At 53.5% G+C, this 15,519-nt stretch overlaps 1 protein-coding gene across 1 annotated transcript in view; it reads left to right on the top strand.

Moving 5' to 3' along the window:
- Positions 1-15,519, top strand: part of SLC4A3 (solute carrier family 4 member 3) — a 60,700-nt gene that overhangs the window by 12,450 nt on the left and 32,731 nt on the right. Inside the window, exons 6-9 of the mRNA XM_065413255.1 lie at positions 6,620-6,771; positions 7,851-8,031; positions 12,394-12,529; positions 13,673-13,853. Of these exons, the coding sequence (XP_065269327.1) occupies positions 6,620-6,771; positions 7,851-8,031; positions 12,394-12,529; positions 13,673-13,853 (650 nt within the window). The remainder of the gene's footprint in view (positions 1-6,619; positions 6,772-7,850; positions 8,032-12,393; positions 12,530-13,672; positions 13,854-15,519) is intronic.

Raw genomic sequence — 15,519 nt, 5'->3', positions numbered from 1 at the left:
GATCCGGAGTGGTCTGCCCCACAGCCAGGGAAGATGCAGCTCTGGACTGGAACTTATTGTGGAAACGACATTTTGTCATTTGTCTTTGGTACCAAGCTGGTGTAGCCTGGTGGTCTCAGGATATGCAAAGCCTAGGGCAGAGTCTCAGGCTGTTATGTATGCTGTTTGCAGGAATTTGAGCTGGGGTCTGGGATCTGACTGCACTATCAGCTGGTATCAAGTTCTCAGCTCTGCAGTGTGGACTAAAGATAGTGGGGAAGGATTCAGTAGTATGTGTGGCCCTGGGTGTGAAACCTGCTGCTGGGCAGCTGGGCAAGGTCCAGTGACTGGAGAAAGAAGAAAGATGAGAAGAGGCATGAAAGAGAGAGGTGTGTGTGTGAGAGAGAGAATATGCTGGGAGCAGTTTTTTCTCCTCTCGTCATCCCCTTATCCATCCACCCACCTGGTCTTGGAGGCCCTTCCAGCGATTATATAGAAATCAGAGAGCCCAGCCCTGGCTCCTGTTGCCCGTCTCTCCCCAGGGCAGGGTAGGCTGCATGGGTGTTGGTATGTGGGTTTTGTTAGGAGGTGGCGGCGAAAGCAGCAGTAAAGAGGTGGCTTTACACTTCAGCCTGAAGCCAGCAGTATTACTACTCATGTTTTATTGTGGTAGCTGCCCAAAGGCCCCCTCTTGTCCTGGGTGCTGTCCCAGGCCCAAGGAGCTCACAAGGGGCAAGATGGGCTTGTGGTTAAAGCCCCGGGCTAGGACTCAGTAGCTTGAGATTCAGTTTCTGGCTCTGCTGCAGACTCTTGGTGTGAGCCTGGGAAAGTTGCCCCATCCCCATGTGTAAAACAGCGATAACCCTTCCTTCCTCTCGCCCTCTGTCCGTCTCATCTCTTTGGAGTGGACCTACTGGGGGGCAGGGACTGCCTGGCTATGGTCTGTGCAGCACCCAATGTGCTGGGGTCGTGCCCTTGGCTGACTCCTTGAGGTGCTGCTGTAAAACTGTTGCTAATAACGAAGGTGCTGGGAATGGAAAGCAAGGTGCTTGGTGAGTTGTCAGGCCCACTTTTTGTTACTTCCATTCTTTGAAATGTGATGATTTACACTTGACCCCGGCATTCCCTGGGTTTGTGAGTTTGGCCTCCCCCCACCTTCTTCGGTGGTTTGTTTTACCAGCAGCAGTTTCTGAGTTGGACTGACTCAGCGCTCAGTCTCTTTGAAAGCTTATCTTAGGGGTGTGGAGGAAGCAAAGACGGGTTTCTTTACCTTCACGGAGGCATCGGTAAATCCCATTCAGCAGATCTGCTCTGGGTAATGCACAGCATGGTCAAGCACAGCATGGTCTCAGTCCAGTCACAGATGGGGATGCTTCTGTCAGGAGTTGTTAGTTACTTTGCAGATGCCATCCCTCAGGTTTCGCTGGAGCTGTTGTTTCAGGGAAGAGGAGAACAAACAGTCTTTTTCGCTTGAGTTTCAGCCAGCAACATGCACTTAGATTCGTAGATTCCAAGGTCAGACCACTGTGATCATCTCGTCTGACCTCCTGTATAACACAGGCCAGAGGCCTGCCCCACAATAGTTTCTTTTGAACTAGAACATATTTTTTTAAAAATCCAATCTTGATTTAAAAATAGTCCGTGATGGAGAATTCACCACGACGCTGGGTAAATTGTTCTAAGGGTTAATTATTCTCACAGCTAAAAATGTACACCTTATTTCCTGTCTGAATTTGTCTAGCTGCTTCTTCCAGCCGTTAGATCATGTCAGATCTTTCTCTGCTAAACTGAAGAGCCCTTATCAAATATTTGGTCCCCGTGTAGGTGCTTATTGGCGACGATCAAGTCACTCCTTAACCTCTCTTTGTTAAGCTAAATATATTGAGCTCCTTGCGTCTGTCTCTATAAGGCAAGTTTTCCAATCCTTTAATCATTCTTGAGGTTCTTCTCTGAAACCTCTCCAATATATCAACATCCTCCTTGAACTGTGGACACCAGAACTGGGTACAGTATTTCCACAGTGGCCACACCAGTGCCAAATACAGAGGTAAAATAACCTCCCTGCTCCTACTTGTAATGCTTGGATCCATAAGCCGGGGAATTTCATTAGCGCTTTTGGCCACAGTGTCACACTGACGGATCATGTTCTGCGGATTATCCACACGCCTTTTTCAGAGTCCCTGCTTGCCAGGATAAAGTTCCCCCCTTCCTGTAAGTGCGGCCTACAGTCTTTGTTCCTAGATAGATACACTTCTATTTAGCCATATTAAAACAAGTATTGTTTGCTTGCACCCCACTCACCAAGTACACCAGATCACTCTGTATCACTGACCTGTCCTCTGCATTATCTACCCTTCCCCAATCTTTGTGTCAGCTGCAAACTAAGGTTCTTGAGGTGCTAGGGAGCTTTGGGCCATGGCTTGATTGTCCGGCACAGGTGCTCCTTGGCTGGTGAAGGCCGGGGGGAACCTGCTGAGTCTCTTAGTGGAGGAGACTCTCGATGACTTCCTTTGGGAGGGACATGTACCAATCATTAGATCTTTGATCAATAAACTTTGTTTGGAAATTGAACATGAGAACGGCCATACTGGGTCAAACCAATGGTCCATCTAGCCCAGTATCCTGTCTTCCGACAGTGGACAATGACAGGTACTTCAGAGGGAATGAATAGAACAGGGAATCATCAAGTGGTCCATCCCCTCTCGCCCATTCCCAGCTTCTATCTCACCAGTTATCATCCTGTCTCACACTTTGCTCCTGGCACAATCACAAAAAGGTAGTGATAAGGCAAGTACCGCAGTCTCTGGTGTCCTTCGATGTTTCTTTTTACTCCACTCGGGTTGGCTTTAGGCCAGGGTGGGGCAGACGACTGTGCCGAATCTACACAGAAATGCAGTGCTCAGCAAGCCGGGATGAAAGCCTACAGGGCACTAGCAAGCCACACATTAACTGGCCACGTGGACCTTGTTACTGCACACTAAAGTTCCATAGGTTGTAGCAGCAGGATGTCAGTGCACTAGAGCAGTGGTTCTCAACCAGGGGTCTGGGGTCCCCTGGGGGGCCACGAGCAGGTTTCAGGGGGTCTGCCAAGCAGGGCCAGTGTTAGACTTGCTGGAGCCCAGGGCAGAAAGCTGAAGTCCCACTGCATGGGGGTGAAGCGTTGGGGCCCTGAGCCCCACCACCTGGGGCTGAAGCAGAAGCCTGAGCAACTTAGCTTCACAGTGCCCCCTGTGGCACGGGGCCCTGGGCAACTGCCCTGCTTGCTACCCCTTAACGCCAGCCATGGCTTTTAGATGCAGAAAACCAGTTACTGTGGCACACATGGCCATGGAGTTTTTATAGCATATGGGGGAAGAGGGGGGGCTCAGAAAGAAAAAGGTTGAGAGCCCCTGCATGAGAGAACGTTTAGTGTGTGGTTGCAGGGTCCACACAGTGACTTAGAGCACAGCAGGTTTGTCACGCATTAGGCCTCTGTTTAGACAAGCCTTAGCCAATAGTCTCCTGCTGCTGACTCAGAACAAGGGCCAGAGTTACAACGGTGACCTCTGACTTTAGGTGCTGAGCTTCAGATACCTTGAGCTTGATTTGTGGATGGGCGGAGCACCCAGAACTCCAACTGAAGCCACTGGGATCCCTTCTGAAAAACTGGGCCTGAGGTGCCTCAGGCTGGGTCCCTTACTGAGATACCCAAACCCGTGGCTGTTTTTGGAGGATGTAGGCCCATCTTTGCATGCTGAGTCCTTTAGCTCTGTCAGCTGCCTTCCATCATGGTGACCAAGGGATCCACCGCTCCTAGCAGAGGTAGTGGAGGTGTCTGAGAGGTTCCAATGCTTTCTTCCAAAGAGATCCTAGCAGGCAGTATTTATAGGGAATTGCTCACCTGCCCTGAGCGCCCTCATGCAGAGCCTGCCAAGCTCCGTCGTCTGCCCCTTCGTATTCACCGACTACAAGAGGCCACTAGAGGGGCTAGTGAGAGGCTTGGCCTCTTCAGTTTCACAGGCAGGGCCTCGCCATGGCTTCCCCGGCTCCTAGCACCTTGAGGGAATGATGCCTGGGGCTGTTCCTCAAGTGACCAGTGCAGAATGCTGCCCCTGCTATTGGATTGGGGTTTCCCACTGGGAGACTCACTGTGTGACCTCAGGCTTGTTGGGCCCCTGTTGCCACCTGTAGCCAGGGCCGGCGGTCGCCTAGGGCGCTGCAATTTGGGGGGCGGCGACCGCGGCGGTATTTCCGCGGCGGGACCTTCCACCGCCTCTGTGGGGGGGTGGCATTTCGGGGCGGGACCTTCCGCCGCCCGCTCCTGCCTGTAGCATGGGGATAAATAACCGTTCCCTACGTCATAGGTGTGTTGTGAGATTAAATGACGCTCCTATTCTCCAAGGATGGAGGCGTAGAAATGTATACATCAACAAGTCAGTTTGGTATGTGCCTCGTGAACATAGTGTTAAAAGGTGTATTCACATCTTGTGCCCTCACCTCATGCAGATCACACGCTCATTGCACTCACACACCAGCCACACGCTTCTTTTCACATGCATTCGCATCACATCCACATTCATAAAGCACAGTCATGCACAAAGACACACCGTTCTGCCCCGGACACACACCATACAAATAGTGAAATCCGTGTGCATGCACATGAACGCAGAGAGAACACGCGGCCCCCGTGCAGTGCAGCTCCCAGAACACCAGCAGCAGCTCGCTGGCGTCGATGGGCAGTTATTGGCGTCCATTGATATTCCAGTAATGGAATATGGAGAAGTCCAACTGTCAGCAGGACTCTCATCAGCCGCGCAGCCAATGGGGAAAATCCCCACAGGCTCAGTATGGATCTATTCTATCTTTAACGTAGTGACCCAGATTCCCGAGGAGCGAGGCTGTGGTGTGGCTGTCCTGGCGCTGGAGACCTCCTTCCCGTGGCTGGAAGGGGCCCACATTCCCATGGGTACAGGGGCATAGCGCCGCAAACCGTGGCTGAGGTGCTGCAGCGCCAGTGGGGGCATTGCTTTGCATTGAAGTCTGGTGCTTTTCACATTCTGAAGGTCAAAGTTCTTGAGGCCCAGCTGAAAGAGGACAGCGCGCAGATACTGCCCTTCATCCCGGGCAGGACGGGGCTGTCCTGAGAGACTTGGAGCCCCCCAGGCAAGGTGACTCTCCTTCCCTGATGAGCCTCTCAGGGGGAACAGATCTTGGCTTCCCCTGCAGGCAGGCCTGGGGAGGCTCCACAGACCCCCATCTGGGAAACAGGTGGACTGGGGGGCTCCCTGACTAACCTAATCCACCTTTCGCTGCGGCTCATCACCCTGTAACAAAGCCCAGAATTTCATTGCCCCCTTTCATCGGCGTTCTCCAAGGAAGCTTCAGCTTGTCCGCCTCGCAGGGGAGCCTCACCCCTCCACAGCACGCTGTTGTCACAGCACCAATGCAGTGGGAAGGACAGTCGCTGTTCAGGCCTGTTGCATGGGGGTTTATGTCCGCTGTCCCTTTTCTCTGGTATTGCTAATGCCACCAGCACTGCAGGAGCCAGGTCTGGTGTAGATGTAACCGCTAGCACTGACAGCATGCAGTGGTCAACCTGTAATGCAGCCTTGCTGTTCAGGTGTCTTTGAGTCAGCCAGCTGGACGCTGCAAGTCAGAACTGGAAGAGATCATGAAAGCTGCATGACTGATCCCTTGGAAGTCAGGGATTGCTAGAGTTAATTGTGCAGCCTTCACTCTGGCCCCTTGTGTGTTTGCATTATTACACTGCAGCCTTTCACTGCATGATCATGTAACACAACATGTCATCCAGTGTTTTCTGCAGCCATAGCCTTCCACGTGTCACTGGCAGTGGCTGAGGAATCCCTCCCCCCCATGCTACACGGCTGAGTTAGCCACAGTCACATGTAGCATGGCCTTCCTGCATGTGGAGCATTGACGGAAACGGCTTTAAAAAAAGAACCCCAAGCTCTGCAAGGACACACAATCTGATCTTCAGACTCTCCCAGCAGAGCCTAATCAGGCCTAATTCTCACCATGTTACAGCAAAAACCCCACAGACTCAGCCAGGAGAGCCCCTTTCCTGGGTGAGGTTTGTCTCTTGCTCACAAAGAGCAGAGGAACATTAAAATGGAGCACAAAAATACTCTCCCACTGAGGGCTTCTTACCCAGCCCTAGGCATCGTCTCCCTGCGAGGCTGTTCCTGGAGCCACTGTTAGTGCCTGGCAGTCCCTGGGCATTCAAAGGCACTTCTCACTTGGGGCCGTTTCCCTGTCAGATTGTAGCATTGCACTCCCCCATGCTGTGGTGCTGGAGCTGGCCCAGAAGGGTCCAGGACATTGCTACTCCTGGGAAGTGCATGTGGAATTTCGTCACTCACCTACTCAGAAATGGGATAACCATTTTACTTGACTTTATATTGACAAATTCATGCTCAGCAGAGTGCAGCTTGGAAAGCGTCATCCCAGCGGGTGATTGTTCTCAAATGTTAGAAACAGCCAAATACTGGGGGCTACAAGAACTTGACTTGCTGGAGCGTGAGCGCTCCAGCTGCAATGGGAATGCTAGCAGGAGCTGCTGAGAGACCTGTGTGTTTGCCTGCCTGCCAGCACATTTCCACTAAACACACCATCCATCTTTCCTTGCTTGCTTTGTCTCCAGGCCACCGCTTTGAAGATAACCCTGGTGTGAGGCGGCATCTGGTGAAGAAACCATCTAGGAGCCAGAGCACCAGAACCAGCAGGAAGATGGTGTCAACCCCATCTATCAAGAAGAAGAAGAAGAAAAAGAAGCTGGACAGGAGGCCCCATGAGGTATACAAGCCACACCCTCTCCAGGTGGCCACAAATCACGACAAGGCCCCCAAAAGCAGGAGATGGGCTTAGAAATAACGAGATTTTAAAAGTAGTAAATGTGGGGTTCTGATTGTTTGCTTTCTGCCTTCTGGTCTTAGGGTTCAGATTTTCAATCTTTTTTCCACAGCCAGGATGGCTAGAAACTTACTTTTTAAAATGAAAGCAGAGATCCTTACAAAAATCATATCCCTGCAAAAGGTCTGGTTTTAAGAAACACATCAAATATCCTGATAATTGCAATAAAATCAGGGGAGTTGGCAGCACAGTAATGGCACCACTGCTGAGAGCAGTGACAGGATGGGAGGTCTCTTGGGCCGGGGGGGAATCTCTCCTGTCTTGGCCAGTGATTGGTGAGAGAGGCAAAATCTTCACACTAGAGACAATGAGAGCTGCAGGGTAGAACCGTTCACGTCCCTCCAGGGTCACTGTGTGGTCTGGAGTGGCATATGTGAAAGAATGGGCGCGGTATGCTCTGGTGTTGTGCATTGCTGGGGACTCCTGCCAGCTGTCCCTGGGATATTTGTTCTAACCACTTCTGGTCACCAAACCTTTCGTACGTTAACGAGCGAGAGAGGACACCATTGCTCCCCCATTCCTTTAGGTGTCCTGTGCCTGGGCCAGTTAGCAGAGTCCTTTGGCCCAGTGTTCTCTGCTCAGCTGGTGGAGTGAGGTGAAGACAAGGTGATATCGCTTGTGGAGAACATAAGAACATAAGAAAGGCCGTACTGGGTCAGACCAAAGGTCCATCTAGCCCAGTATCTGTCTACCGACAGTGGCCAATGCCAGGTGCCCCAGAGGGAGTGAACCTAACAGGCAATGATCAAGTGATCTCTCTCCTGCCATCCATCTCCATCCTCTGACGAACAGAGGCTAGGGACACCATTCTTACCCATCCTGGCTAATAGCCATTTATGGACTTAGCCACCATGAATTTATCCAGTCCCCTTTTAAACATTGTTATAGTCCTAGCCGGTATTGCTGAGGAGGTTCCCCGCTGCTGCTGAGTTGAATGTTTTTGCTTTAACCCCGGGCGGCAGGTGTTTGTGGAGCTGAACGAGCTGGTCGTAGATAAGAACCAGGAGATGCACTGGAAGGAGACAGCGCGCTGGATCAAGTTTGAGGAGGACGTGGAGGAGGACACAGCACGGTGGGGGAAGCCTCACGTAGCCTCACTATCCTTCCGCAGCCTGCTGGAGCTCAGGAAGACCATTGCTCACGGTGAGTCTCAGCAGCCTTTGCATGACCGATGGGCTCCTGCAGAGAGAGGACAGGAGAACTGCCCAGGTGAATTTGGGCCTCACCATGGGGGAGACATTTGTAGGGCAGCTGCTATTCGTGGGTTCTGTCTCCTTAATAGACACTTCAACAGTGTCTCAACCCAGGTTCTTTTAAGGAAAACTAAGGAAGTGAGAGAGGCTCCTATGGCCTGTGTGACCAGGCTCTGGCATGAGTGTCAGGGTCCCCCTCTGATGTGCCAGGCCTCATGTCTTATCAGACATGACTGCTGACTCCAAGCACTGGCTGGAACGCGCACCCTGTGTCAGGGCCTGCGCATTGGGCCAATAAAGAGACCAAAAGGGTTTTGTGTTTTAAAGTTTGTCTTTTCCATAAGAAATTCATGTCCTCTCTAGGCAGGAGACTGTGCAACCTAGATGGGAACTCATGAAACAGGACACACCATTGCCAAGAGCTGTGCAGTTGTGAGCTGCTGCTCAGAGGTGTTTTGTTGAAATGAATCACATTCTCTAAAGCCCGGAATGGCCTGGGAGCCTCCTACCAGGGCAACACCTCTTCCCCTGGTCCACACGCTCACAGCGGCGCCCAAACCAGGGCCCCCTCAGTAGGAAAGAGCGGGGGCTGCTGGCAGGGCATTCTCTGGGTGAAGCTATTGACTTTGGAACTCGCTGCCCCTGGTCTGGAACAGTCTGAGTCTGCTGGCAGCCCCTGCGTGAGCAAGCATTTGGGCAGGGGGTGGGGGTGGGTTATTGGAGCAATGGGGCTGGGAGACTGGTGTGGGCCATATTGGCTGCCTGGGGCTCAGTGCGTTTGTGTTGGGGCAAGAGTGGCAAATATGCTGCTCTTTTAGCACTGACATGACTTTGTATTGTATCTTGTAATGAAAGGTACCCAGAGCCCAGATGTAACAGGATGGCACCTCATCCTGCCCGAAAGGGGGTAGGCAGGCAGGGTGAGGTGATACTCTGCCTCTGCACAGAGAGGACTGGGGAAATGGGCTGAACAATCCTGAGGGAGGAGCCCTAGGACCACCCTTGCCGACGGAGAAGGTCTGAGCTGAATTTATTTCTATGCTGTGGGAAGAGGAAGACTTTGCGCTGTTCCTAGCATCCAGACTTTGTGGGAGAGCAAGTTGGAGAGGCCTCTACCCACCCAGGAGAGGCGTTCTTTAGGTGTATTGGATTTAAATGTTCTGTACAAGAGTATCTCCACAGAAACATGCACCTGCTAGAGCCCTTCCACAGTACCAGGACCCTGGAGGTCGCTCTGGGAGACACACGTCAGGGTATTCAGAAAAAGCCCCAAAACAAACTAAAATGTTACTGCCGAAACACGAGTCTGAACACGTCTGAAATGATACAGGCCCGTGCTTCAGAATAACACGAGGGGAACTTCAGACAGACTGTAAAAGTATGGCAATAAAACGCTTCTCAGGTTTTCTAGGCCTGAAAGAAACGACTAGCACCATAGCCTCCCAATACACTGTTTCTAAAACTATTCAGTGCTGTGATCCTGCTGCAGTGCTGCAGACAAACCCTCTGCACATGGGAACTTCACCCCCAACAGCAGCCAAGCAGGACCTGCCAGTTCCCCCTACTCATTGACACCCACAACAGAACACTCCTGCTGCCCCCTCAGCCAGTGCAGCAAACGCCCCCTTCGCCCCTGGAACAGAGCGCAGCTGGCCCTCCTGGCTCCTGCCTCTGCAAGGCTCAGATAAAGCCACTCGGAGACCCTCTGGTTCTGAAACTACTGGTGCTTTTATTTACAAGTTTGTGCTCCCACCAGCTTCTCACCATGCAGCTTATACAGCTCTGGGTTCCTTGTGCCTGAACCCAGGGGGGAAGGGCTTTCTCCCTGCCTGCCTGCACTCCCTCACTCTCCTCCGTCCCACCACCCCGCTGCCTTCTTCCCAGCCTCTTTTATATATCCCTGGGCTAATTGGGCTGGCAGCTGGCTCTCATTCCCCAGTTAGGGCAGGCTCTTTCCATCCAGCTCGACTTTATTCACCCAAATGGGGCTGGCGTGGCAGGGGGCTGATTCTGCAGTCTTTCTAATCAGCACCTTGTCACAGCCCCCCACCACAAAACACAAGTGGGTCAGCAGCTAACCCCAAATGCAAGCATGGCCCATTCCTCCAGCCTGGGTCCCCAAGGGCAGCAGCCCTGACTCCAGGGGCAGGGCAGTTTGCTCCCTGGGCAAAGCGAACAATGCTCAAGCTGCTAGACCCTGTCAGGAAACCCCAGTCACGGAGTGACTGGGACGCACAAATCCAAACCAGTGACAGACGGGTCTGGGCAGAACTACACCGACTCTCCCCCGATACAGACTCTCTGTGCAGAGGGAAACCAGGAGACACAAAGCCCTGACCAAGCCCAGAGAGGGCAACTGGGCAGCCAGCAGGGCAGAGGAGAGACAGGGACAGACACCGACATTGACTCCTGGGCCCAGAAAAAGGGAAAGAGCTTTCCTTAATTTGCTGGGGATGGTCCCAGACTTCATATCCCCAAGTGATGAGGAAGCTGTGTCCAACCCTGGGCGATGGAGAGAGATGCAGAGATGGCACTTCACAGCCACCACCTCTGAGTCAGGAACAGAGACTAATGACTAAGGTTAAGGTTTTGTCACAGTTATTTTTAGTAAAGGTCCCAGGAAGGTCATGGGCAATAAACAAAAATTCACAGAAGCCCGTGACCTGTCTGTGACTTTTACTAAAAATAATGGGGGGGAGGCTGGCTGGGGGAGTGGGGACTAACAGCTCCAGTCCCTGCTGCCCACGGCGGCTCGGCGCTGCGGGGCCACTCCCCCACCCAGGGCACGGGACTGAAGTTGTAGCAGAAAATGTCTCAGAGGTCTCTCAAAGTCACGGAATCCGTGTGACACAATCTTATCCTTAGTAATGACAGAGGATCATGGGAGCAAGCCCTGAAGGCTGCATGAAGCCCCATCTGGGCAAAGGCCTGAGGGGTCTGTGTGACACGCTGGCAGCTCCTGTATAGCTCATCCACCAGCGAGTTGCAGTTGAATGGAAGCGTGTGGATGAGTGTGAGGGAGGAGTGACTGATGGGTGAGGGGGTGAGTGGCACGGGTGTATGAGAGTGTTAGGGTGTCTGGTGCCTGGGCATGAGTGTGAGGCGTGACCGGAGTGAGTGTGTTATGAATGGTGGGGGGTGGGGGGTGAGCCATGTGCACGTATGAATGTAATATGGGCAGCCGCCTTCTGAGTGTCCCCTTGTGGCCAGAGGTGGCTCTGGAGCACCCTACCTCTGCTTCCCCCCCAATATGCAGGCCCCTTTCAGTATTCACTCAGTTCACAGGTAGTTCAAACAACCCCCTCCTGGGGTCCAGTCCCCTCAGGTGCATGCTGACCTCTAGTCCCCAACTCCAGTTCGGTCTTTGTCTCCCGAGAATCCAAAATAACACAAAGTCTCAGAAAAACAGAACACGAACTGACAGTCTTCATCCCAGCCCCATCTCTCTGAGGGCCGTCTTTCTGCTTCCCAGCACCTCCTGCCTGGAGTTTGGCCTTCTCCACAAGCCTTTGCAGTCTCTCCCAGGCCTCCCTGCCTGGAGAGCTTCCTCACACTCCTGCTTCTTGAGCTTTCCCCCCGCTGACTCAGGGTCCTTCAGGGTCTACAGACATAACTGCAGTTTCTTGGGCTTTCCTGTCCCCTGCCACTTCCTTCTCCCTTTGTACTGGAGTTATCTGACTCCTCTCAGGGGGATCATCCGGTAGTCAGGGCTGGCTTAGTCCAGCCCATGGGGCAAGCCCTCCCGTTACAATGAGTGTGAGGGGTCAGTCGAGTGTGTGCGTGGTGGGGGTGAGCAGTGCACACGTGTGAGTGCGAGGGGAGAACGGTGTGTTCGTGGGTGAGGGCTGTGTGGTGCACATCTAGCTAGCTCCGGTAACAGCAGCAGCAAAGCCGTGGGCACTCTGGCTAGCCGCTCGCATACGTACCCAGGTACACACAGCCTGCGCTGCCATTGCTTTGCTGCAATTGTTCTTCAGGCTAGGTAGCTCAAAGCTAGCCTGGGTATGTCTGCAGCGCTGCAGTCTGCCCTCTGACTGCAGTGCAGACAAACCCTGAGCGTGCGATGTGGGTGAACGATGGTGAGGGGCAGAGGCACATGTGGGGGGTGGGGGAGTGTGAGAAGGTGGCTGATGCTGGCGTGTGTTTGACTGGACATAGGGGAAGTGCCAGGCCCCGTGGCCTCGCTGATCCCTGCCTAAAGGCAGTGCTGGTGCTTGCTCTCTCCCAGCTGGCAACACTAGTATCTGGGCGGGGTCTGTGGGGATGCTGGAGGTGGGCACCGTGACCAGCTGTCTCCCCCTCCCTTGCCCAGGTGCTGTGCTGCTGGACCTGGAGCAAACCACCCTTCCTGGCATCGCTCACCTCGTGGTGGAGACCATGATTATCTCCGACCAGATCAAAGGGGAGGACAGAGCCAACGTGCTGCGTGCCCTTCTGCTCAAGCACAGGTAGGCGGTCAGGAGCTGGGGACTGCGTGAGGGGGCAGCGGGGGTGAGGAGGGGACGCAGGAGTGATGGAGAGACTCAAGGTGCAGAGATGGAAGCAGGACCAGAGGCGAGAGGCTCAGGGAGCCGGGGCAGTAGAGGGAACAGAAAGGGAAGGGGTGGAGTACACAACCTGAATTCAGAATAGGGCCTGGCCCTGATGGCGGGTGATGAAGTGGAGGAACCAGAGCCTCTGAAGGAGTGATGGAGGGGAAGACAGGGAGTGTTCATTAGAGCAGGGCCATGCTGAGGGGGAGCAGGGAGAGATCAGAGCCTGGGGGCAGAGGGGGAGCAGGGCCATGCTGAGGGGGAGAGGGACTGGGGGTGTCATAGCCTGGGGCAGAGGGAGCAGGGCCGCGGTGTGGGGTGGGGGAATTGGGAGGGGAGCAGAGCCTCGGGGGAGGCAATGGAAGAGCTAGCGAAGGGCCCTCGGGACGGGACTCCTGAGAGGTCGCCAGGGGAAGGCGAATAGAGAGGGAAGGGAGGCAGGAGAGTGAACAGAGACAAGGCCTGTGGCCCGTGGTGAGGAAACGGTCCCTAAGGGAAAGCAAGGTGGGGACTGTGGGGCCAAGATGATGATGAGGTATAAGGGCTCTAGCGGGGCAATGAGAGGGGGTGCGGGGTGGAGCGAGCAGAGAGGAGCGTCCCAAAGTGATTGGAGCAGATCAGAGATCAGTTGCTTTATTCTTGGTTCTTGCAAAGGGAGCGTAGGGCACAGGTGCCCAGCCCTGCCCTGCCCTGCCCCAGCCAAGTGCCATAAACTGTCTCCTGCATTCAGAGGAGTTCAGTCCCTGTGTTCATTTGGATCCGGGCTGGTGTCTCCCAGCACCACCTGCTCCCCCAGTGGGCCTGGGCCCTATCTAGACGAGAGGAATCTCTGAGTGGGGAATTCACACGTCTCCTGCCCAGCCACAGCTGGGTTGTGGGGATGAATTATTCGTGCCTGCTCAGTATTGGGCTTCCCAAACTGCAAGCGCCAGCTGAGTGCAGCCCATGAAACTGCTGCTGGAGTGTCCCAGCATCCTGCTTTTGAAAGGAAGCCGAAGGGCAGTGACTGTCCCATTGACTCCCACTCGCACTTTTGAAAGCTGCTGGTGTCCTTTCCAGCCACCCCAATGATGAGAAGGAGGGGTTCTTCCCCCGAAACCACTCCAGCTCCAGTATGAATTCGATAGTGGGGAACCACCATCACAACCACAACCACACGGCCGACACGTGCGTGCCCCTGATGGGTGAGGAGCGCATCGAGATGCTGGACCCCAGAGCCCAGGACTCGGAGTGCAAAGAGGTGAGGGAAGGAGGACTTGCAAGTTATTGTTTTGCCCTTGCCCTGCCTCCCCCAGCCCTGCCATGGAGCTGTTTGGGCCGGGGACCAGGGGGTGCCACCCAGCACCCTTTGGGGGCTAGATACTCACCACTGAAAAAAGCAGAAGCCTAGAGTGAGGCTTTCAAACCCATCTCTAGGCATTTGAATAAGTGGCCTGATCGCCACAAGAGCTAAGCGCCTGGCAGCTCCCACTGAATCGGCAGCAGTTGCAGGCAACCAGCACTTCGAATCCAGGTCACTTATTGAGGTGCCTAAATATGGATTTAGGAACCTAATTTTAGACTCCCATTTTTGATAAATCTTGGCCTTAATTTATGGTGTGAGTGACAGCTCCCCTGGCAGCACTATGTCTGGGACCATTCCCCTAGACAGTGCAGTGCTGCTGCCCTCATTCAAGGGCTGGCTGGCTGCTGCATCACCTCTGCGTCTGCCTGCCTCTCCGTCTCTCGTTGGTGCTAATGATGAGCGAGAGACTGGTGAGGATGCTGAAGGGGAGCCGGGTGAAGACAAGGGTAAAGGAATGGAACTGGTGCAGGGAAAGTCTGGAGCCAGCTCCTTCTGGGGGGTGAGGGACGATATGCCACAACAGCAGAGGAGGAAATAACTGACCTGTGGCACCAGGCCTTGTTTTGGATCTTGTCAGTCATAGAATCATAGAATATTAGGGTTGGAAGGGACCTCAGGAGGTCATCTAGTCCAACCCCCTGCTCAAAGCAGAACCAATTCCCAACTAAATCATCCCAGCCAGGGCTTTGTCAAGCCGGGCCTTAAAAACCTCCAAGGAAGGAGACTCCAGTGCTTCACTACCCTCCTAGTGAAATAGTGTTTCCTAATATACAACCTAGACCTCCCCTACTGCAACTTGAGACCATTGCTCCTTGTTCTGTCATCTGCCACCACTGAGAACAGCCGAGCTCCATCCTCTTTGGAACCCCCCCTTCAGGTAGTTGAAAGCAGCTATCAAATCCCCCCTCATTCTTCTCTTAACAATCCCAGTTCCCTCAGCCTCTCCTCATAACTCATGTGCTCCAGACCCCTAATCATTTTTGTTGCCCTCCGCTGGACTCTTTCCAATTTTTCCACAACCTTCTTGTAGTGTGGGGCCCAAAACTGGACACAGTACTCCAGATGAGGCCTCACCAATGTCGAATAAAGGGGAACGATCACATTCCTCGATCTGCTGGCAATGCCCCTACTTATACAGCCCAAAATGCCGTTAGCCTTCTTGGCAACAAGAGCACACTCATATCCAGCTTCTCGTCCACTGTGACCCCTAGGTCCTTTTCTGCAGAACTGCTACCTAGCCATTCGGTCCCTAGTCTGTAGCAGTGCATAGGATTCTTCCGTCCTAAGTGCAGGACTCTGCACTTGTCCTTGTTGAACCTCATCAGGTTTTTTTTGGCCCAATCCTCTAATTTGTCTAGGTCCCTCTGTATCCGATCCCTACCCTCCAGTGTATCTACCACGCCTCCCAGTTTAGTGTCATCTGCAAACTTGCTGAGAGTGCAGTCCACACCATCCTCCAGATCATTAATAAAGAGATTAAACAAAACCGGGCCCAGGACCGACCCTTGGGGCACTCCGCTTGAAACCGGCTGCCAACTAGACATGGAGCCATTGATCACTA

The sequence above is a fragment of the Emys orbicularis genome, chromosome 11 (assembly GCF_028017835.1).
Source record: "Emys orbicularis isolate rEmyOrb1 chromosome 11, rEmyOrb1.hap1, whole genome shotgun sequence".
Classification (NCBI taxonomy): domain Eukaryota; kingdom Metazoa; phylum Chordata; order Testudines; family Emydidae; genus Emys; species Emys orbicularis.
Note: the sequence above shows the minus strand (reverse complement) of the source record. Positions and strands in the feature narration are given on the sequence as shown.